The 24,414-nt window shown below is 43.9% G+C and overlaps 1 protein-coding gene across 1 annotated transcript; it reads right to left on the minus strand.

Annotated features, from left to right (window-relative positions):
• Window positions 1–1,544: 1,544 nt before the first annotated feature.
• Window positions 1,545–13,844, minus strand: LOC147664102 (olfactory receptor 1F1-like). The gene is made up of 2 exons (XM_086949987.1): window positions 13,370–13,844; window positions 1,545–2,032 (listed from the first exon to the last, which is right to left on the minus strand). The coding sequence occupies exons 1-2, from the start codon at window positions 13,842–13,844 to the stop codon at window positions 1,545–1,547; spliced, it is 963 nt and encodes a 320-aa protein (XP_086806113.1).
• Between the last annotated feature and the right edge of the window lie 10,570 nt (window positions 13,845–24,414).

The raw sequence follows: 24,414 nt of genomic DNA on the forward strand, positions 1-24,414 counted from the left end.
GAGAGAACTGGTGTGGTGTCTGGTGGAGGGATGGACGGGACAGTTGGGTCTATGATGTGGGACACAATGTCTTGAGGCTACGACAATACCTGGCCTTATGATGGGATTGCAGTCTCCAAGAAGGTGATGGGATAAAGATGTTTAAAGCACGTTGGGACAAATTGAAAATTTCAGGAACAGTAAGATCTAAACTTAACGTAAAATCAGGCAAAGACATTTTGAAACATCACCTCCTCTTATGAAGGACACAGAGTCCCTAACGTTGGAGAGTGATCAGAATACAAATGGCACTCCAATACAGAAGGAAAACCTGATCCCAAACTGCCAGTTAGCAGTTAACTTGATCTTGAATCACAGAACCCACTTTTCTAGAGGCAGGCACGTTTATGATTATCTTTGCTTTTCATACACAAACCTATCTTTTAGTTACTATTCATAAAGTGTATATATCTGTTTGATCTGCCCTTTGGGCTTACTGCCTTTTCTATTGTATTTACCTCAGAGACACATAACACACATTTACAAAGAAGCAAATACATGCAGCACAGACAACAAAATAGCTGTGCAGCAACAAAGGCAGGGTGCAGAGCATCACAATATCTACTGGTATGAGGAACTGTTACTCTCTTCTATTGTACTGGCACCCTTTTGCATGCCTTGTGCAACATGCAAACTGTTGCTCCATAGTCAAGGGTAAGTCTGTGATGTGTAGCACAGATTTTGTACTGGACTATTTCAAAACACACTTTAATACTTTTTTAAATTTGTATGTGTGCTTCTCAGAACAAAGTAGAACATATTTGGAGAAAATACATCTTTCTCCAGTGCTACACCTGTCACCAGGAGGCATCATTTGTTATGCAGACCCCTGTCTACCAATGTTAGAAGATACAGATTTGAATCAAGATCCATGGTTGTTTGCATCTACACATCTGTGTACCACCCATTGTACTCCCCATTGATGCAAGTAGCGCTACTTTGCATTATTTTAGGGCTTATTTCAACTGCAGCAGCTGTTCTGCAGTTACAAGTAAATTCCAAAACAACACTTTGTGTGATACAATCCTAGCGCAAAGTGTTAGTAAATCTGAGCTACTATCTTTACTTTTAGTGTAAAAAGTTCTAGCATGCAAAACCTAATGAGAATTATTGTCTTAATGTTTAGTCTGAACATTTTCATGAATATCAAGATATTATGCTGCAAAGTCATGTACATTCAAAAGCCTAATGGTATCTGTATTCTATTTTTATGTCAACTAATATCTGTTCTTGACATGGACATGTTTGTATTCTTTCTTTTCTTATTGGCAATTACCTATTTACTCATGTGCTAGCACCTTACAAAATGATAACACATAAAGTTTTGCAATTGTTTGATAGACTAAAATGCTCAGTAATATTCCTTCCAATATCAAAATGAGATCTTGGTATAGTGTAATTGTAAAATGCTTGAGATTAGTTCACCAATAATTAATCTATCCCATTTTTCAGATCATATATACAAATGTTTTTAATTGATTTTCATTCAATATGACCTTGCCAGCCTAACACAGTGAATGTCTACTTCTACATACAGCCTGTCCTGCATTCACTGTCTTCTTTAAAGCATTTTTAAACATTGTGTTTTTCAGACTATAGATGATTGGGTTACACAGAGGGGTGATAGCAATATATGCCAATGAGGACATTTTATTGTCTCTCATGGAATATGTTGATGCGGGACGCACATAGGTACCAAAAATAGAACCATAGAATAAAACAACTACAGTGAGATGTGACACACATGTAGAGAAGGTCCTTTGCCTCCCCTCCTTAGATTTTATTTTCATGATGGATGAGGTGATGTTGATATAAGAAATTATGACTGAAGAAAAGCACGTTAGAGCCACCATAGCACCAAAAAAATAATTAAGTGTCTCAATTGAGGGTGTATTGCTGCAGGAAATCTTCAATAAGGCTGTAACGTCACAGAAAAAGTGGTTGATTGTGTGAGTTGTACAGAAAGAGAGATGAGAGAATAATACTGTATGTGCTTGAGGAAATATAATTTTCGATCGAGTAGTGTTCCCCAGCGAGTACCCCACCGTCTCCATGTACTAGCTTGCAGTGCATGTGATTTCCCTCCTGTGTCTGCTACGAAGACGCAAATACATTTGCGTCCATCATTAACATGTCCTCTTTCAGATCCGCCATAATTGGATTGAATATTCAGTTCCTATATATGCCGTGCCACCGTCTTTTTGTGGTACACTTTACACGTTTTTCAGCTCTGGCGAAAGTAGGCCCTGATTCTGCCATGAAACCTTTTTCCCTGTTTCCCGACTCTAAGGGCCTCAACCCAGGCTGCCTCTGTACCAGTCACCCCTGCCTTACTCCTTGCGCGGCTCCAGCCCAGCCTTCTGCCTGCCAAGACTGTATTCAACCTTCGAATTATCTGCTCCACTCCTCGAAAATACATTCCTGTCTCGTAGCTCAAGTAAACATCCTCCCAGCTGCAGGAGCATGGGCCCGGTCTTTCTGTCTCTGTGCAAGTAACTCATAGACTCCGTTGCCATGGTAGGCCCATGCCCCCTCACCCCGCATGCCGATACGTAGACACGTATACACGCAGACAGTATAGAGTAGTCTCTGCCCGAGAGACCTTCCTTCCAGACACTACAGTTCTTAAAACATACGATATTAGATACGATATTGGGATCAGGTTGATCTGACATCCTAGACTTATGTCTACACTTGTAGTGCTAAGTGTCAAGCCCCCTTCACCCTCCAGTTACACGTCAGATTCACGTCAATCTGCTGCGCGCGCATCTGTGTCATGATTTTCTGCTGACATTGCAAGATTCTCCTATGTATCCACCCATTTTGTGACCTCATGATTAATGACGTCTCTAGTACACGCCTTCATGCACGCCTATTGTAACGCCTTTATTATGACGTATTCATGTTTTATCTCCTTTTTCCAGCTGTTACGCCTACTGCCTATTCGTTTAATGTAATGCATTGACTATATATATGTACTTCTGTAAATAATATGTTGTCTGTCTGCCCCTTCCCGAACCCGTGTGGTGACGGAATGGTTATGCCACCTTGGCTCGAGCCAATAACCCAATTCCTTTTACAGGAATAAAACCCTTTTGAGTTAACCTCAATATCCCGGATTTTGCCTCTTATTTTTCTGAGTTATTCTTATTGATTATTGATTATAAATTATGCATAGGTAATCGATTTTACCACAGTTTTGGCGCCCGAATAGGGACCCCTCCCCCACCCCACACGCCGGAGGTGCGTTGCAGGCCTAGCCCCCTGCCACAGCCGGACGGACAACTACGCGTATCCGCAGGATTTCCTGTATCTCCCTCAGGCCAACGGAGGTGACTGAGGCTGCGATCGACACCCAGACGAGGCGGTGAGGAGTGCGGAGGATCCCGACCTGAGCCTAGCTGAGAGAGCAAGATCCGAGGTATACGGAGGCCCACCAGATTCCGAAGTTCCGAAGTATCTACGTCGCAAGTCGAGTCCGAATCCAGTCCGAGCCCAGTCCAGTCCAGGGTTTCCGAGGCCTTCTGTTTCCGTGCTTCCTGGTGAGTACCGTTGCTAGGGACGCATCCTGACGTGCGCATTAGTTTGTGCCGGTCAAGACAGGTTCGGGTACACGAGCCTGGTCTGCACTGTTTAGCAGTGTATCTATACTGTTTAGCAGTATATCTAGATTGCATCTGTAAGGTGTATCCGTGCCGTTTAGCGGTACATCCTGTTTCACGTGGTTGGTAGGTTTTCAATGTAATTAATAAATGTATTGATGTCGTGGTATGAGTGAATGTTCGATCTTTATTATCGTGCTTATATGTGTTTTATGTGTAGTGTATTCATATCTAAGTAAGAACCAAGTAGCCAGATTTCAGAATGCCGTTGTTTTCCAAACTAAGACAAATAAAAACCCGTAAAGGGGTTCTAGAAGAAGCTGTTCCCGTTCCACCTAGGGACACTCCAGGGTACTTTATGTACCATAAGCACGGCCTAGATGCCGTTTTGTTTCTTGACTTATGGGTGGATTACACTAAAGAACTGTCAGAAAATCAGAGATGGCCCGCTGCTGGGACATGGGATGCAGAATGCATCATGAGGGTAGAAGAAGCATTGTGGAAAAAGAAAGCCAGACAGTCACAGAAGGATGCCATCGAGTTATGGCGTAAAGAATCGCATAGGCGTACCGAAAAAGCTCACAGATTAGAAGAAAAGAGTAAGGAAGAGTCTGACAAGATTCAAGAGAACGCATTAGTTGAGGAAGGTATCAGAGTAAAGTTAGAACAAGTAGACAGACAGCGAAATACACTGATGAATGGCATGTTCCCCATCCTGTCAAAGGGCTTGCCAAAGGCCTCTCCGGAAGTACCGAAGGACCTACCACCCCCATTGCTCCCGACTAAAACGCACCAGAAGACAGCAAAGGACATTTTCCTCTCTTCCTATTTAGACGATGTGGTTCCCGCATACGTTAATGCTGCATTGCCACAAGTGCCTGCACCTGATGGTCAGGACAATTATGCTCTTCCTCCCCGACAAGCTACTCCCCCGATTCCTCCTGGTCTTCCAGCACTCCTTCCACCTCTTACTGTACCTACTTCCCTTGATACGAATCCGACTAACCCCTTCGGAGCCGGCGCCTCAGGAGGTGCGTCCGGAGGAGCGATAGGTTTCCAGACCCCGCCAGCTGCCCATCGTATGAGTTTCAGAGAAATAGCGCAACAGCGTACACCTAGAACAGATATTACAATTCTTGGAGATCGCCTTGCAGACTGCAGATATGATCCTGTACCCGGTAGAAAGAATGACGAGAGAATGTTACTCGCGTCAATACGTTTACGGCGAGTCACGAACTTCCTAATGACATTACCTGGAATGACAGAACACCTAGATAGAATATATCAGTTTGTTCAGACAGGAGTAGGGCCTGACAGTATTAAGGAGGCCATGACCTACCAGAAAGTGGATACTAAAGCCAAGATATTGCGGTTTCTTATAAACTGCTTCATTAGAGAAGTGGATAGGCCGGGTATGAACCCGGAAGACGTAAAAGCACTCCACAGATGGGGTCAGAATATAACAGATGGACAGCATGACAAAGAGGCCTGTATAGATAATATGTACCGAAGAATCAGAACTGCAATTAATAAGATGCATGAGAGAAGACAGCCCGTACCGGAAGTAGATTCCGACAAACATGAATCCTCAGAGGAGGAGCCAGAGGAGGAAGCCGAGACACCGGAACACTTACAGTTGCCGGTCAGGGAAATGATAGCTTACGTAGGTAAAGGAAGACCGTTTAATAATTCGATGTGCCCAGTGCGCCCAGAAAGTAAAAGGATATATCAGGAAGCCATGTGTAATCCTAGAACACCTGAACACTTGTTCCAAGCCACTGACAGAATACTTCAAGAACGAATGGGGTACCATGTACTCGATTCTATGGATGAACAAGAATTAGCCAGGTCAGCCGTGCAATGGGCTGACAGCTCTGAGAAATATGGTGATGATGCGTTAGCACATACGTTCTTGAACTTGACACCGAGGGATCAGCGTTTAGCTGGTATGTACATGATACAACATCTGCTCTTATTGTATAAAAGCCAACGTTCTGATCCAGGTCCTCTGCCTGACATACTAATAGAACTAGTCACGAACAGATGGAAAGGTCGAAGTACTGATCTAATTAAAGCAATACTAGAACACCGCCACAAGTATAGTACGTTCTTATGTCCACATGTCAATTCTGCACCCGTTATGGAACGAAAAACCATGTATTATATGGATAGACAGAATCCGTTGCGAGAAGTGCACCCCGTACAGAATGCAGACCACACGCTTAGACGTGTATTCGTGTATACACCTGTAACTAAAATTGAATTGTTGGAAATGAAGAAATTAGTACCCAGTCACGATAAAGACCCTGCAGGTTTTCACCGCGAAATAAAGGATATGTTATTAATGGGTGATTATACTTATCCCGACCTTATGAAAATACTGAAAGTACTACTACCTCCAGGCATATACGAGAAACTCAAGGAGAAAGAGTGGGAGGTGGGAGACGCAAAGATTGATTGGGCTGCATTACAAAATGAAGAAGATACCCGAGTGCCAGGCCTAGGGCTTGGGGACAAAGTTAAAGCGTTACCAGGTTTATTAGTACAAGTGTTGCCACGTTTATTGAGTACGAAAAAGGAAGATTGGGGTGCTATTTCAGCATGCAAACAGAAACCTGATGAAGACACTAGTGATTTCTATACACGATTCGAGAAATGTTTTGGTATTAATAGCGGTCTGAAAGCAAGTAGCGAGTCATATCCACATCTTTTTGTAACGAAATTAGTCGAGAATTCCTTGCCCCAGGTCAAGAATAGAGTACTGAAAGTAGAAAGTACTTGGCAAGCTAATACTCCTTCACAAATGTTACAAATGTTACAGTACCACCAGAATAGACTTAGAGAAGAACAAGAACATGAACAAAGACGTATGAAGGATACAAAAATGAAAATGTTAGTTGCTCAGTCGGTTCCTGCCGACGGTCAGAAAAAGGGTGCGACCCATCCCAGTAATTCAACAGTTCCTGTCAAGGGTGTATGTAATTATTGCAAACAGCCAGGTCATTATATAAACGATTGTGCAGTTCTGAAACACAATATCGCAACGGGTAAGACTAAAGAGAGACCGCGTCCTCCTAGACAAGATCAGACCTCACAACAAGTACCCCAGAACATACAACATATTGCACCCATGCCAGCATCTACACAGACCGTAGCGATACCCCAACAACAGCCTATTACCGCAACACAAAACACAACACAGCAGATGTACCAGTATGCGCAGAACGATTACCCTGATTATCAGCGATACACATGAAACAGCCTAGAGAGGGAATTCCGCTTGCCTCTTATTGAAGTTCCTGTAGATCAAAATGGTCCTTATGTACATAGTCAAGTATTAGGGAAAGACAGAAAGTTTCTCATTGACACAGGGGCAAGCAGAACCACGATAGGTCACAATGAAGTACCAGGGGCACCCCTCTCAGGCTCACAGAACGTGTCCCTTGGGTTTTCAGGAAAACCCATTATTAATGAAGTATCACAACCCCTCCCTCTTGCAGTAGGTCCTCTGACACGGACTACAGATTTATTGCTCACGAAATCATGTCCAGAAAACCTGTTAGGTATAAAAACACTGAAGGCTCTAGGAGCTATTATATGCTGTTCTCCGGAGGGAGTACGATTGTTTTTGCGAGATTTCAAAGGCCATTATGTATTGAGAGATATGGATCCCCGGCTACAGAACGTCCCTGCACACTTGTGGGCACAGGGCCCCACTGATGTAGGTTGCATGCACATTACTCCATATCGAGTCACACTCAAGGCAGGAGTGGTATTACCACGAATCCGACAATACAAGTTACCCCCAGATGCTGTAGTGGCTTTACTGGGAATAATTGACGAGCTCATTGCACAAGGAGTGGTTGTGGAAACTGACTCCAATGTTTGTAATTCTCCTATCATTCCTGTTCTTAAACGTACTGACCCAAATGCTCCACCTGTTTATCGATTAATTATTGATCTGCGCGAAGTGAATAAATGTATTGTACCGCAGTACCCTGTGGTCCCAGATATCTCTTCATTGCTGACTGCTATTGATTCAGAAGCGACGTTCTTTACTGTAATAGACCTCAAGAACGCCTTCTTCAGTGTCCCTATTGATCCAGAGAGCCAATATTTGTTCGGATTCAGTTTAAATGGACGATCTTTTAAATTTGCCCGTGCACCTCAAGGATTCACAGAAAGCCCCAGCATCTATAGTCAAGCATTGAAAAAGCAACTTGATTGTATCCACATGCCAGTTCACACTGCCCTGCTTCAATATGTCGATGATCTGCTGATCACCGCTCGAAGCGAACCCGAATGTGAAAATGCTTCACTGACTGTTTTGAACTTTCTGGCCGACAAGGGACACAAGGTGTCTCCTTCGAAGCTACAATTCTGTGTTCAGCAAGTTGTGTACCTGGGTCACTTGCTGTCCAAAGTGGGGAGACAGCTCACACCTGATCGCATTCAGTTAATTGCAAACATGTCACCACCCAGAACACAAAAGGAAGTGCGGGCTTTCATAGGCCTAACTTCATACTGCAGACAATGGATTCCCCAATATGCATTTCTAGCGAAACCACTCATTCAGTTAACGACACAGGAGGCAGCGACTTCGACTGTCCTCCCTTGGACTCAGGAACATACACAAGCTTTCGAAGACTTGAAGAAAGCCTTATGTCAAGCACCTGTCTTAGCAACACCATGTTACAGTAAGCCTTTTACACTTTTTGTCACAGAACGTGAGGGTACTGCCTTGTCAGTCCTCACTCAGGAACAAGCAGGTTCACACAAGCCTTGTGCTTACTTTTCTAGCACATTAGACCCAGTAGCCCAGGCCCTTCCGGCATGTTTGAAATCAGTTGCAGCAACAGCTTTAGCAATTAGACAGAGTGATGCTATTGTGTTAGGGCATCCATTGACAGTACAGGTTCCACATTCTGTAGAAGTCCTTTTAAATCGAACTCAGACCCAACACCTGACCATAGCAAGATTGACAGGTTACGAACTGACATTGTTTCAACCACACATTGAAATCAGACGCTGCAGCACATTAAATCCTGCTACGTTATTGCCAGTAAATGGAGTAGATCCATTGGCACATGATTGTATTGAAGTTATTACTATCACAACAAAACCCAGACAAGACTTGACAGATGTTCCGTTACCAGATCCAGACCTGACACTTTATGTGGATGGTTCATGTATGAGAACAAGGACAGGTGAATTAGTGGCAGCCTATGCTGTCACGACAGATACTGAAGTTATTGAGACTAATTGTATTGACACTTTGTCAGCCCAAGCCGCAGAGCTTATTGCTCTGACACGAGCATGTATTCAAGCCCGAAATAAGAAAGTCAACATATATACTGATTCACGTTATGCATTCGGAGTCGTTCACGACTTTGGAGTCCTCTGGCGAGAGAGAGGTTACTTAACTTCTCATGGGGCCAACATTCAGCACGGTCCCCTTATTCAAGCCCTGTTAGATGCCATACATCTACCCACTGCAATCTCTATCATGAAATGTAAGGCACATACAAAGGTTACTGATATCATCTCCCAGGGTAACGACCTGGCAGACCGAACAGCAAAGCAAACTGCTCAGAACCGAACTCATGTAATTGATCAGACACAATTAGTGTTACCATCGCACTGTATGACAGTCAGGGATCCCGCACATGATATAATCGACATACAATCACATGCAACACCAGATGAAATTAAGGAATGGACTAAACTAGGAGGGATCCAAACAGACCAGGGTTGGATGACGAAGGGAAAATCTACATGGTTTCTCCCTGACTCTATGGTACAAGTCATCATTAACACGATACATAGTCCCGCACACCTAGGAGAGAGGGCAATGCTAGACAGTATTCAACACATATGGTCGAATAAAAACTTACGGGCAGCAGCCAAGCAGAAAGTGCGTACTTGCATGATTTGTGGTCAGTTCAATCCAGGTAAAAGCATTCCCGTAGAACAAGGTGGATTTCAACCTCCCGATTATCCTTTTGAAATACTCCAGATGGATTATATCCAGATGGAACGCTGTCGAGGATTCAAGTATGTCCTCGTAGTCGTATGTGCTCTTTCCCGATGGATAGAAGCATACCCAGTTCCTGATTACACTGCTCCGACCACTGCCAAGCAGCTGGTTCGTGAATACTTCCCACGGTATGGTTTGCCCCGTATCGTGTACTCAGATAATGGTCAGCCATTCTCATCCGAACTTGTGAAACACATTACACTTCTGTTAGGTTATCAGTGGAAGTTCCATTGTGTCCGGCATCCCGAGGCAGCAGGTCTCGTGGAGCGCCATAATCAGACATTAAAGATCCGACTTTCCAAGATCTGTAGGGAGAAGGGTGTGGACTGGATAGTTGCCTTGCCGGTCGCCCTCTTCTATATGAGGATGGTGGTCCATTCCCGATCTGGGCTATCCCCGTACGAAGTGGTTTTTGGTAGACCACCGAATATGTGGGGGACGCCTATTCCACGAAAGATAACTGATGTTGATTGTCTTATGCTGACAGATTACCTTGCCTCCTTGATGTCTGCACTACAATCTTGTCGTTCACAGGTAGCTGCAGCCTTTCCCGACAACACCGAAGTGAAGCCCCACGAGGTGGTCCCGGGTGACTACGTGTTCACCCGCAACTTTGATCGGAGAAGTCCATTGGAGCCCCGCTGGCAAGCCCCGAAATTGGTCCTGCTTACGACGAGGACAGCTGTTAAACTAGAGGGCAGGAAGGGATGGCTGCATTCCAGCCGCATCAAAAAATTTCACGGACTTCCTTCGGACTTGGTTTCTAAGCCCTGCCCTCCTACACAAACTGATTCAGACTCAAAACTCCCTTTGGTTGAGAAATCTGCTTCTGAAGAATACAGAACAAAGTTGCGATCTAGCAAGTCAGACAGTTTAATTGTTTAAGTCCTCCCCTAGGTGAATCGGTTAAATTAGTTTCTGACATGTATCCCCTAGATCGAGATAGAGAGAGAGATAGACAGAGACAACATAAAAGGAATGCATATTGTAAATCACTTCGCAGTCGCTGTATAGTGACACTACTTATCATGTTTTTCTTAAGTTTGCTGGTCATTACTGCTAGTGTTTTGTTACACATATATTACCCTATATTCAAGCTTGCACAATCTACTTATAATGTTACTGACGAACATTCTTTTAGTGAATTACCCCCACACGAGTTATCCTATAGGCTTGCGCTGCGCAACAACACTTTCATTAGTATGTTACATCACTCCCATCAGGTTACCAATGCTACAAACTGTTGGATATGTGGTCGACTCCCTCCCTACCAAGAAAACAAGGGAGTTCTTCCCCTTTTTCCGTACCCGTTCACTCACAATGGCACATGTGGTGCATGGTTTAAAATGCTCAATGCCCTAGTTTCTGATGCTGCTATTTACGAAGGTAACTGGGTTTGGGGAAACCTGAACTCAGCCTTGCTTAAAGTATGTTACCCTGACAAGGAGGGACTCCCCGTTGGTACTGGAACTGATCTAGAAAATGAAGTATATGGATTAGATAATTACACAGTTACATTCATGATTTTATCTGTCGAATCTGAAGCTGCTCCTGTTCTACCTGCTATGGCAGTATTGCCAGTTACTGGTGAACTATGTGTTCGCAAGAATGGTTCCATACACTTAGGTCATAGTAAATGTACTACTGTGGTCGATTTCAGTGATCATGGTAGATCCACGTTTAGGGCTTTACGTCATTCCTATTTTGTTTGCGGCCATACTGCATATGTCCGTTTGCCTCTAGATTGGGATGGTACCTGTTACATTGCATTCCTTCTGCCACCTGTTTTCCTAGCCCCTCCTGACTATCATAGAAACACTAATCTGGTCAAGCATAGACTCCGAAGAGATCTCCCACTTGTCGATTATACTGAAACCACATGGGAACAATACACAGATTTCAACAAAGGTTTTTTCCCCTACCTAGGTACTGTTTCCAATAGTAAGCTAATCCGTAGATTAACCAGAACCCTCGAAGCAGTGGTGCTTGAGACCACTTCAGCCCTAGGTAACTTAACGGAGGAGCAGTCCGCTATGCGGGTTGTTGTTCTTCAAAATCGTCTCGTTATTGACGTCATCTTGGCAGATAGGGGTGGAGCTTGTAAGGTCATCGGGTCAAGTTGCTGTGTTTTCATCCCAAATAATGCGCCAACCGTGTACAAAGCTATTACACGTCTCCATAAAATTGCAAGTTTGATACATCAGACTCCAGGCACCTGGACTTGGTCCGGTTGGTTCTGGACAACGCTGTCAGCCTGGGGGTGGAAGATCCTATCCCTCCTGGGTATTGGCCTACTCATAGTACTCAGTTGTTGCCTGTGTCTCCAATGTGGACCGGCGATTTGCGGCCTGTGTGCCACTTCATGTATTCCACGTCCAAGTTCCCATTCAAAACACGAGAAGCAAGAAGAGCAATTGATGTTAAGTGAACAGATTGATCAATTGATGAGAATTGATGTATCATGAAGGGTCCGTGGGGAACAAGGAGGGAATGAGGAAATATAATTTTCGATCGAGTAGTGTTCCCCAGCGAGTACCCCACCGTCTCCATGTACTAGCTTGCAGTGCATGTGATTTCCCTCCTGTGTCTGCTACGAAGACGCAAATACATTTGCGTCCATCATTAACATGTCCTCTTTCAGATCCGCCATAATTGGATTGAATATTCAGTTCCTATATATGCCGTGCCACCGTCTTTTTGTGGTACACTTTACACGTTTTTCAGCTCTGGCGAAAGTAGGCCCTGATTCTGCCATGAAACCTTTTTCCCTGTTTCCCGACTCTAAGGGCCTCAACCCAGGCTGCCTCTGTACCAGTCACCCCTGCCTTACTCCTTGCGCGGCTCCAGCCCAGCCTTCTGCCTGCCAAGACTGTATTCAACCTTCGAATTATCTGCTCCACTCCTCGAAAATACATTCCTGTCTCGTAGCTCAAGTAAACATCCTCCCAGCTGCAGGAGCATGGGCCCGGTCTTTCTGTCTCTGTGCAAGTAACTCATAGACTCCGTTGCCATGGTAGGCCCATGCCCCCTCACCCCGCATGCCGATACGTAGACACGTATACACGCAGACAGTATAGAGTAGTCTCTGCCCGAGAGACCTTCCTTCCAGACACTACAGTTCTTAAAACATACGATATTAGATACGATATTGGGATCAGGTTGATCTGACATCCTAGACTTATGTCTACACTTGTAGTGCTAAGTGTCAAGCCCCCTTCACCCTCCAGTTACACGTCAGATTCACGTCAATCTGCTGCGCGCGCATCTGTGTCATGATTTTCTGCTGACATTGCAAGATTCTCCTATGTATCCACCCATTTTGTGACCTCATGATTAATGACGTCTCTAGTACACGCCTTCATGCACGCCTATTGTAACGCCTTTATTATGACGTATTCATGTTTTATCTCCTTTTTCCAGCTGTTACGCCTACTGCCTATTCGTTTAATGTAATGCATTGACTATATATATGTACTTCTGTAAATAATATGTTGTCTGTCTGCCCCTTCCCGAACCCGTGTGGTGACGGAATGGTTATGCCACCTTGGCTCGAGCCAATAACCCAATTCCTTTTACAGGAATAAAACCCTTTTGAGTTAACCTCAATATCCCGGATTTTGCCTCTTATTTTTCTGAGTTATTCTTATTGATTATTGATTATAAATTATGCATAGGTAATCGATTTTACCACATGCTAATGGTATCAAGAAACTTGATATCCAGGTTCCCAAAGCCATCTGGAAACACACAGATGTGTTCATGATTGTCATGTAATGTAAGGGTTTGCAGATGGCCACATACCGATCATACGCCATTACAGGGAGAAGGAGATATTCTACAACCACCATGACCATGAAAAAGTACACTTGTGCAAGGCACTCAGTAAAAGAAACGTTTGTGTCCTCCAGAAAGAAGTGAGCCAGCATTTGTGGGAAAATTACTGAGGTGTAACAAATATCATTGAAGGACAAATTTGTGAGGAAGAAATACATGGGTGTGTGCAGATGTGAATTGGAGCAAACTGTTGCAATGATTAGACTATTTGCCATCAGAGTTAAGAGGTAAATCAGTAGGAATGTAGCAAAAAGAGGAACTTGGAGCTGGGGAAAATCCGAAAATCCTACAATCAGGAAGTCCTTCTTTGAGCTCTGGTTGTCTTCTTTCATTTTTCCAAAGACGCAGGAAAGCTTAGGGTGAAGACAACTGCAAACAAACACACGCACTGTCAGTGTATCAGCTGGTAGAAGGCACAGGATGTGAGATTGCAACAAACATGCCTCAAGTGTATATCAATAAAAAGTACACTGGCATTTTTTCATCATTTGTTTTTCCATATTTAATTCAAATTCCCTCCATACATTTATAGTACAATGATGATAGGCAGTATTTGACCTATGCACTTATGTGCATGAACTGCAGATCACAGCTCACAATCTACAGAAGCTTGACAGGCTCTTTTATCCTTACACAGTGTTGCATTTACATCTATTTAGATGTGTTTGCCTTCATACACATAGCACAACTGTGATAGCAAGCATTAAACAAGTTAGCATAGGTTTAGTTAGATTTATTGTTAGATGGAAAAGTTAAACAACCAAATCTAGTTGAGCATTGGCTTTCAATGATTATCTAGAAACAATGGTAATGACAGTGCACAAACCAAATTCATGCATTGGAAGAAAAAGACGGTAAAGTTTATAGCATAATATGAAATATGTTTACAAAATCAAGAACATGTTATGCATGTTGTTGAGTCAGAGAAACTATAATGGTAAACCCACACATCTACAAAATGTGAAACAAATTTACTTCGTAAAGGAATGCACTTTGTCATAGTTCGAAAAACAATATTAAACTTATATATTTTTCAGACAACTATATTTAAAAAAAAAATCCTCATGGATGAGATTGTTAAGGTTATGGTTGACAAGATCACCTTATGATGTTTCCTTTCAAGGAGATGGAGACCACCCTTTTTGTATCGAGATCTGGTCATGTATTTGAACCCTCAAAATCGGTAGGATAATCACTCAGTCACAGATCCACCATGCTAATTCTTTCAAATTTGTTAGATCGCACAGGGTAAAATCATTGGACATTCCTCCCTACCCTACCTCATATTTCTATCCCAAAGTTCCCAGTATCTAGTTCTATTACTCTTCCCTCTAGAATTATCTAGTATCCTAACCTTTCTTACGGAACAATGCCATTCTACCACTTTAGGCGAAGGTTGCAAGAATCCAGTCTACTCATATCTCGTGTCTAGATAATAAAATTAAAATATATAATAAACATTTTTGTTTTTTACCTAATAAACTGGTAAAATTATTACTATCCAAAATGCCAAAAATAATAATGAATGGGCTTACCTCGATGTTCGTTTCTAAAACTTTATTGATAATCTTACCGACTTCGGTGGGTCAGGCACTAGGGAGGAGAACGTGGGGCCGCGAATTAAGCTGACGCTTGCCGTCAGAGCAGCAGAAGCCCATCCACTCACCAGTGTAATGTGAGGCAGGGCGATTGTCTTTTCTCACCGTGTTTTTGAGCTCCTGGAGACTTTCTGAGGTGTTCTCTCCTCGTTTCTTCATCGTGTGTGCCCCTACAAGAGTTGTTTGTTGGGCAGCCCGATGTGTGGTGGCGTGTCAGGGGATCGCTGGTCTTCAGACGCCCTGGAGTTGAGGCGGGGCCACAGAGCAGGCGGAGACGAGCAGAGGCAGAGGCAGTACAGGGCTGCTTCGTCCTCCTCTACACGGCGATACTGACGACATCAACGCATTCTTTCTGCCCTAGGACAAGGTGGAAGCAGAAGTGGAAACCAACAGCCCGGGAGCTCTGGACTCGTTATCGCAGATGCAGGGGAGGTAAGAGGCAGGTTTATGGCCGGGCACTGTGCGAGGGTCTAAATCAAAGGGAGGTAAATTGGTGGCCCTGGCAGCGCGGATAGCATGCCCTAATACATCTGAATTGTCACAAGGGCCCCAGGAGGATCAAAGGTTAGCAGATAGTTCTCCTGCTAAAAATAAAGGGAAGAAGGGGAGGCAACACGGTGCAGGGACACAGGAAGCATCTAAAATCAAGAGCAAAAGTAAGAAGACTCCTGAGTCCCTAGGTTATTTGACCAATAGTAAAAGCTCAAATATTAGCCCATGCTCAAATATTAGCACAAGCCCGAACCCAGGCCCCAGGTTACAGGTTGATGGAGTTGAGGGTGGGGAGAATCTAGGTCTGAATATACCCTCCGTCCTGAGGAAAGGTGGTACTTTCTCTACTTTCCAACACGGGGAGGTAAAGGGCAGGAGTATTTAAGCAGGGAGACCAAAAGTTAATTTCCTAGATAACAGGCTCAAGATTACTCCCTCCCTCCGGTCATATTTTAAAGTCCAATCATTAGTCCTAGATATCACTCCACAAGGGGAAGTCTTGAGGAGGAATCAACAGGTTCAGGCTGAGCCCCCATACTATTCGGAAGACACAGAAAAGACAGAAAGGATGGACGTGGTTGGCAAAGTTCCTCCTCCTGAAGAGCAGCAGGCCCCCAACGAAATGGCTGCTGTAACAGCTCCAATAGCACTAAAGGGGATCTAAGATAAGACCTCTTCACAATTGACTGCTCCGGCTTGCCAATTTATAAACACACTGGACAGTGGGGTGGTGGTAAGCCAGGGAAATGCTGAGAGGCAGGAGCAGGGCACTGGAGGGTCTCCATTGGCCCCAGTGGCCCCAGTGGTCACAGTAGCTCCCCTGGAGGCTCTCTTTTCTTCCCTCTCAGCGGACATAAAAAGGGGTTTCTCTGTATCCGAAGCCAATCAGGATGAAATCCGTCTTTTTTATGAAAACCTAGACAAAAAATTCGACCTTCTAAATTCTAGGGCTGAGTCACTGAAGAACTCTGTTGTAGAAATTAAAAAGGTTGCTAAAACCGATGTCGCTACATTGAAGAAAGATGAAAAACACTCCGGGAAAGATTGGAGGTGCTTGAGAATAACTCAAGGAGGAACAATCTATGCCTTTTAAATCTCCAACAAGGAAGTGAAGGAGAGGATATTGAGTCTTATATAGCCATTTTTATTAAAGAATCGATCCAGATCGATGAGTCAGTGGAAGAGTTGAAGAAGGATATTCAGAGGATCCACAGGGACCCTTTTTGAAAAAATCCTATCCGGCCAATCCAAGAGAAAATCTAAGCGGTACAAAAGGGGGTGGTGATGGACGGAGCATCCGAATCAATCAAACACTCACACCCAGTCAAAAGATCTGGGTTTAATCCATCACCGTTCTTTAGCCCACTCTGCCACCCCAGTTCAGACATGGCTATATGCAAATCAGTCTGACCCTGTGCCTCATGGGAACAGTCCAGCCCGAACTGCCAAGCCATGTCTTCCCTGGACCGGAAACAAGCTTCTCAGGACCGGTTTCTGGCATTCCAGCCGCATTCAGCCCGGCTTGCTTGAATCCAGTGGCAAAGTGAGCAAGGGACTCACGTCTGAGTATACCCTGCCACACTTATGGCGGCTAAAAGTGGTACAAAAGGGGGTGGTGATGGGCGGAGCATCCGAATCAATCAAACACTCACACCCAGTCAAAAGATCTGGGTTTAATCCATCACCGTTCTTTAGCCCACTCTGCCACCCCAGTTCAGACATGGCTATATGCAAATCAGTCTGACCCTGTGCCTCATGGGAACAGTCCTGCCCGAACTGCCAAGCCATGTCTTCCCTGGACCGGAAACAAGCTTCCGAGGACCGGTTTCTGGCATTCCAGCCGTCTTCAGCCTGGCTTGCTTGAATCCAGTGGCAAAGTGAGCAAGGGACTCACGTCTGAGTATACCCTGCCACACTTATGGCGGCCAAAAGCAGTACGAAAGGGGGTGGTGATGGCCAGAGCATTTGAATCAATCAAACACTCACACCCAGTCAAAAGATCTGGGTTTAATCCATCACCGTTCTTTACCCCCCCCTCTGCCACCCCAGTTCAGACATGGCTACATGCAAATCAGTCTGACCCTGTGCCTCATGGGAACAGTCCAGCCCGAACTGCCAAGCCATGTCTTCCCTGGACCGGAAACAAGCTTCCGAGGACCGGTTTCTGGCATTCCAGCCGTCTTCAGCCTGGCTTGCTTGAATCCAGTGGCAAAGTGAGCAAGGGACTCACGTCTGAGTATACCCTGCCACACTTATGGCGGCCAAAAGCAGTACAAAAGGGGGTGGTGATGGCCAGAGCATTTGAATCAATCAAACACTCACACCCAGTCAAAAGATCTGGGTTTAATCCATCACCGTTCTTTACCCCCCCTCTGCCACCCCAGTTCAGACATGGCTATATGCAAATCAGTCTGACCCTGTGCCTCATGGGAACAGTCCAGCCCGAACTGCCAAGCCATGTCTTCCCTGGGCCGGAAACAAGCTTCCAATGACCGTTTTATGGCATTCCAGCCGTCTTCAGCCCGGCTTGCTTGAATCCAGGGGCAAAGTGAGCAAGGGACTCACGTCTGAGTATACCCTGCCACACTTATGGCGGCCAAAAGCGGTACAAAAGGGGGTGGTGATGGACGGAGCATCCGAATCAATCAAACACTCACACCCAGTCAAAAGATCTGGGTTTAATCCATCACCGTTCTTTAGCCCACTCTGCCACCGCAGTTCAGACATGGCTATATGTAAATCAGTCTGACCCTGTGCCTCATGGGAACAGTCCAGCCTGAACTGCCAGGCCATGTCTTCCCTGGACCGGAAACAAGCTTCCAAGGACTGGTTTCTTGCATTCCAGCCGTCTTCAGCCCGGCTTGCTTGAATCCAGTGGCAAAGTGAGCAAGGGACTCACGTCTGAGTATACCCTGCCACACTTATGGCGGCCAAAAGCGGTACAAAAGGGGGTGGTGATGGACGGAGCATCTGAATCAATCAAACACTCACACCCAGTCAAAAGATCTGGGTTTAATCCATCACCGTTCTTTAGCCCACTCTGCCACCCCAGTTCAGACATGGCTATATGCAAATCAGTCTGACCCTGTGCCTCATGGGAACAGTCCAGCCCGAACTGCCAGGCCATGTCTTCCCTGGACCGGAAACAAGCTTCCGAGGACTGGTTTCTTGCATTCCAGCCGTCTTCAGCCCGGCTTGCTTGAATCCAGTGGCAGAGTGAGCAAGGGACTCACGTCTGAGTATACCCTGCCACACTTATGGCGGCCAAAAGCGGTACAAAAGAGAAATTCGAATACATTTTTTGACGTTCTCCTTGAAGGAGAAGATTCTCAACTGTGCTTTAAAACAAAAATCCCTGAAACCCAGAGACTTTGTTTATGAGATTCGTTCAGATTTGGCTCGAACAAATTTAGATAGGCAGTGGGAACTGGGCAGGAGAATTGAGGACTTTAAAAGGCTCTGTGCAGTTGTACAGTTGAAATTCCTTGCACTCTTGAAAGTCATCAGAACAGTGCAGGAGGCAGACCAGCTGTATGGAAAGACTGAAAGTCTGAAAGTCTAAACAAATATCGACATAGTCATCAAAAGGGTCTGCTGGCCCCTTTTTTTCCTTTTTTTTACTCTTCCTGTTATTCTTTTCTTTTTTGAGAAGTGTCCCTTCCTATTAGTATTTACTAATATCAGTATCAGAATTAGTATAAGCTCACCTAGGTCACGATAAAAAAGCACATATAAATGGATTAACCTTAACTGAGCGTAATTTAAGATGATATTGGAGAGCACTTTTTAGCCTACAGTAGAATGTTTAAGTTAGGAGGAGGTGAGGTGGGCTGCTCCGACAGGCAGATGCTGGACTATTAGTCCACACAAATGGGGGTAGGGTTCTCCATGGTTGGGGTAGGTAAAGGGAGGTTGGTGGAGGAGGGGAATAATAGGGGCACAGGGTGGGGAGCATACGGAAAAAAATAAAAAAAATGGTCTTATTCACCTTTTAGCCACATACACTTGTATCATTCACCCTTGGTCCAGGTACCCGGTATATGCAGGTTTCTGTTTGGATCTCATTCTCTGTTCATTAGACCGCCATGACTATTGTTCAGTTTTTATCTTGGCATATCAATGTCCTACGAGTAAAATCAAGGAGAGCGAAAATCTTGCAGTATCTTAGGGATTCGCCTGCATAGGTTATTATATTGCAAGAAACGCACCTTTTAAGAGGAGAATTGATTGAATCTTTCAGTAAGCTGTAATGGGTAGATCATGTTGTTGGCACTAATCAGAGCGCCAATATTAGAGGAGTAGCCATTTTGGTTAAAAAGCAAGCTAATGCACGTATTCTAGAATCTTTGACTGACCCTGGAGGCAGATTGGTCATTGTAAGATTAACAATTCAAGGTTCCCTCTTTACAGTGATAGGCTATTATGGTCCCAACCATGACAATCCCCCTTCCTTGAAAACCATTTTTGCTAACTTGCTGGAATTTCCGGAGCCTGTGATTCTGGCAGGTGACTTAAACATAGTCTTAGACCCTGTGTTAGATAAATCCCCCAACAGCAGAGCAAAGGTATTGTCCAAATCTTGTACTTCTTTACAAACTATGATGACACAGACTGGTTTGTGCGATGTATGGAGGGAAAGGTCGGGCGCACAATTAGGCGTGTCTTACTACAATAACAAGTATGGCCATAAATCGAGGATAGATTATATCCTGGCCAGTCACGATATTAGGGGTAGGATCTAGAATATAGGCTACTTGACGCCTCACTTATACGATCACGCAGAGGTGTGGATGGACCTATGCTTGTTAGGGGGAGAACCCCAATGGAATTGGACATTTGATTTTGTATTGCTTTTTGACAATTTAGAGGTTACACATTTATCGCACGAAACAGAATGTTTTTTTGGGTTGAATACCGGCTCTGTAGTGATCTCAAAAGTTTGGGACACTCTTAAGTCTTTTTTAAAGGGTATAGTTACAAACAGAGTATGCTACAAAAAGAGGCAGTATAGAGAAAAGTTGACACAAATAGAATCTGCTATGAAGGCAGTTGAGATCAAGCTAAATATGGAAACAGATACAGTGAGAAGACAGGAATTTACATTGAAACTACAAACCCATGAAGACCAGCTTGATACCATCATCCAGCAAAGGATCATGAAAAGATGGGAAGCCAGTAAGATTGCGCACTTTGAATATGGGGAGGGAGCCAGCAAACTTCTGGCGTGGAAAGTCAAGTCAGATAAGACACGGAATCTAATAAAACGGATAGAGAGTGTGGATAATTCCACCTCAGTCTCTATGGATGAAGAAATTGGTGAGGCTTTTCTCGCCTTTTTTCAGACACTGTATATGGAAGATAATGAGGTGGATAAGGCCCTTGTGCAGGAGTGGTTTGGGAAATGCATACTAACTCCCCTTCAACAAGACAACTTGGAGCAGGATATATCAGAGCAGGAAGTTAGGAAGGCTATTGCTGCCTGCAAGGGGAACAAGGCAGCTGGACCCGATGGGCTTCCAGCGAAATTGTATAGATCTTTGGGGGATGCAATAATACCCATGATGATGGAATTGTTCAATAAAATACTACTCGAGGGTACTATACCCCCTGCCTCTTGGGGTCAAGCCACCATCTCACTAATCTTGAAAGGAGGAAAGAATCGGGCAAGCTGTGGGTCTTGTAGACCGATTTCCCTCCTTGATAGTGATTATAATATATTCACAAGGATTCTGGCTGAGAGGCTGGGAGGTGTAGCAGGTAGTATGCTACACATGGACCAAAAGGGTTTTGTAAGGGGTAGAAACCTATCTGATCTAACTCATGATCTTATAGGAGCAATTGATCTGGCTTCTACTCTTTCTCTACCTTTGGCAGTAATGACGTTGGATGCCACTAAGGCATACGACAGTGTTAACTGGACTTACTTAACCCGTTGGCTGCTGCCGTCGGCCAACGGTCGTCGCAAGCACTCCTTCGGTAATACTGCGCACATCGGTCGGCCCCACCCGTTCTTCGAAAGTTCCTCACTGGCACAAAACGTTCGAAGCACCCAACGGGTTTGCAGTTGTAATGCAAAGGTTCAATTTAGGGGAAAAATTATGTTGAGCTACTAAGCTTATGTATAAAGATCCTACTGCAAGACTCCTAGTCTATGGGAAACTGACCAACTCTTTTAAGATCACGAGGAGAACAAGACAGGGCTGCCCACTCTCCCCGCTCCTTTTCGACTTATATATTGAGCCCTTTGCTAACCGTCTGAGGGAAGACCGGAGCATTACATCATTTAAGTTTGGAGCAGGGGAGAGGAAGGTTGCCCTATATGCGGATGACATTTTGATTCTGTCATCAGAGTTGAATGTGTCCTTCCCTCAGGTTATTAGACTGGCGCAAGAGTTTGGCCAGATCTCTGGCTACGAAGTGAACGCAGAGAAAACAAAGATCATGGCATGGAACCTGCCCGGGAATGAGTACCATACCAAGGGTGAAATGAGATACTTAGGAGTCAGGATTGTATAAGATATAGACAGAATAGCAGGGACCAATATTGTAAACATCACTAGAGACTGCCAAAAACTTATGAAATCTTGGGCACACCTTCCTTTGACTATCTTTTGGAGAATTAACTTGATTAAAATTGTTATACTACCCAAAATTACTTTCCTCTTCAACACCATCCCTTTACATTTCGAAAAACAGGCAATAGATAAACTGCAACAAGCTATAAATTAATTTGCCTCAGCATACAAATCAACAAGAATAGCGTGGAAAAAGCTAAGGCACAGAAGGGAGAAGGGTGGCTTTAATCTCCCTGACCTTCAGTATTATGCCTGGGCCTTTCAGTTATCTTATTCCCGGATGTTCTGGAAAACCCCAGATGGTTCGGGAAGAGGTGATATGTTCACTGAGCTGCTGAAAGGGACTGGACTACCACTTGAGGGTTTCCATTTTAACTTTGAAAACCAAAATGCATTTAAGAAGATAAGGCTAAAGGTCCTCTTGGCCGCCGCACTAATGAGGTCCAGAATCAAGCATTGCACTGAGCTCAATTAATACTCTAGTGTTGCTCCCATTTGGGATTCTCTGGGAGCCCTCGAATGCTTGAAGGACAAATTAGCAATCCCACTTAAGCGATCTGGCCTCAGAAGGGTCCTTTTTACCTTGTGAATTCTTTCATAACACGCTGGAGATGATATGTCCAGGTTCAAATACATACAATTGCTGAGTTGGTCACAGAATCTTAATAAGCCAATAGGTGTAGGAAACACCTTGGAGGATCAATTGGTCTCCAGCCCTGTATGGGGGAAAGAAGTCTCTTTTTCTATTGGTCTTTAGTTGAAACCATTGATGGAGATTTTAAATTGGCAGAGGAATTGTGGGGAGCCTTCATGCCAGATGTGTGCTGGAAGGAGGTGTGGCAGACCCGCTCATACACCCTTCTCTACCTACACTCGGTGAGAACGAGTTCCTGTCCCTGGAGGTAGGTCCCCATAGGTTTAGTAAAAATATTAAGTCAGATTAGATAAATAAACCTTGTAGACGACGTTATGGCTCTTTTTCCATTTAGACTTGACTCGACCCAAACGTACTAGGAACTCAAGGCCGTCGTACTTTCCCACAATATCTACTAGTGATACATCGAATATATCCAATGCAGATCAGGTATGTTTCCATTTACTCCCTTTGAGTTACCCCTTAGACATGCTCTTAGTTATAACTAAAATGAGGTGTGGCTCCGTTAAGTTGTATCAGTATTGTTTCGCTTTATAACAAATGTGTTATTTTCAAACTAGTATAATGTAACTAGATAAAATATACAGCTCAAAAAATTCCCTTGTTCCCACAGATTCATTGAATAAACATCTTTTTAATTAACGGCATCTGCCAAAACTACATGGTAAAAGACCCTCCTGATGCGGCTGAGATCGTATCTCTACATTTATCAAAGATTTTACATAACCAACCTAAATAGGTAAGACTAAACTCTACCAGTATATATCTCAGTAGATAGTACCTATGTAGATAGAACGCCCATCTTATCCACCGGGAACCTTCTTTAGACTTAACTTTCTAGTTCTAAAAAATAGGTTAAACACCTGAGAATAGTGTGAGTGTGTTAATTCTACCATTAGATACCGCCATACTTAGAAATTTCCAAACAATTTGACAGCGGAGGGATTAGGACTGTATCACACTAGCAATTAAAAACAGATGAAGACTCTAAGCTTATTAAAGCTCCTTGAACCCTAGACTTTAGGCCCACAACAACTGGATATAGTGTCAATGATATTCTAGACAATTTGGTGCGCAACAACTGAATATAGTGATAGTAATATGTTGGGTTAATAGATCCACCATTCCCCTCCAAACAACACCTGTGGAAAAGGAAATGCAAGGGAGAAATGTGATATTGAAATGTTTTGTATGAATAACAACATGAATATTGTAAAGATGTTAAAAAAGAATGTATGAATAACTGTATGCATATTTATTGTAGGGTATCTGTTCAGACCCCTAAACAAGACAGACATGCAACAATAGTCTTGACAAAGGTGGACCCCATTTTCGCCTAGAACCACCAAAACGCGTCGACGCTCACCTTCTGTACAATTCAAGCCTCTTCCTCCCATGTTTATCTAGAAATTGTTTGTTAAGAAACATGGGTGCGACTACAAAACAGCTTTGAATGTACCATTTGTATTTAACAATTTCTATGTTTAACAAAAAAATGTGTCTGTCTTTTATTGTGCAGGTCACAATAGAGTGTGTTATAAATTGTCATTTTAGTTTTTAACTATTATGTCTAGAGAATTTT

The sequence above is a fragment of the Lissotriton vulgaris genome, unplaced genomic scaffold (genome assembly GCF_964263255.1).
Source record: "Lissotriton vulgaris unplaced genomic scaffold, aLisVul1.2 SCAFFOLD_1278, whole genome shotgun sequence".
NCBI lineage: Eukaryota > Metazoa > Chordata > Amphibia > Caudata > Salamandridae > Lissotriton > Lissotriton vulgaris.

Coding starts and splice junctions, on each gene's coding strand:
- LOC147664102 (XM_086949987.1), bottom strand. CDS start 13,844: ATGAAAGAAGACAACCAGAGCTCAAAGAAGGACTTCCTGATTGTAGGA. Junction 2,033..13,369: donor TTTCTTGATACCATTAGCAT/GTGGTAAAATCG, acceptor TATTTCCTCAAG/CACATACAGTATTATTCTCT.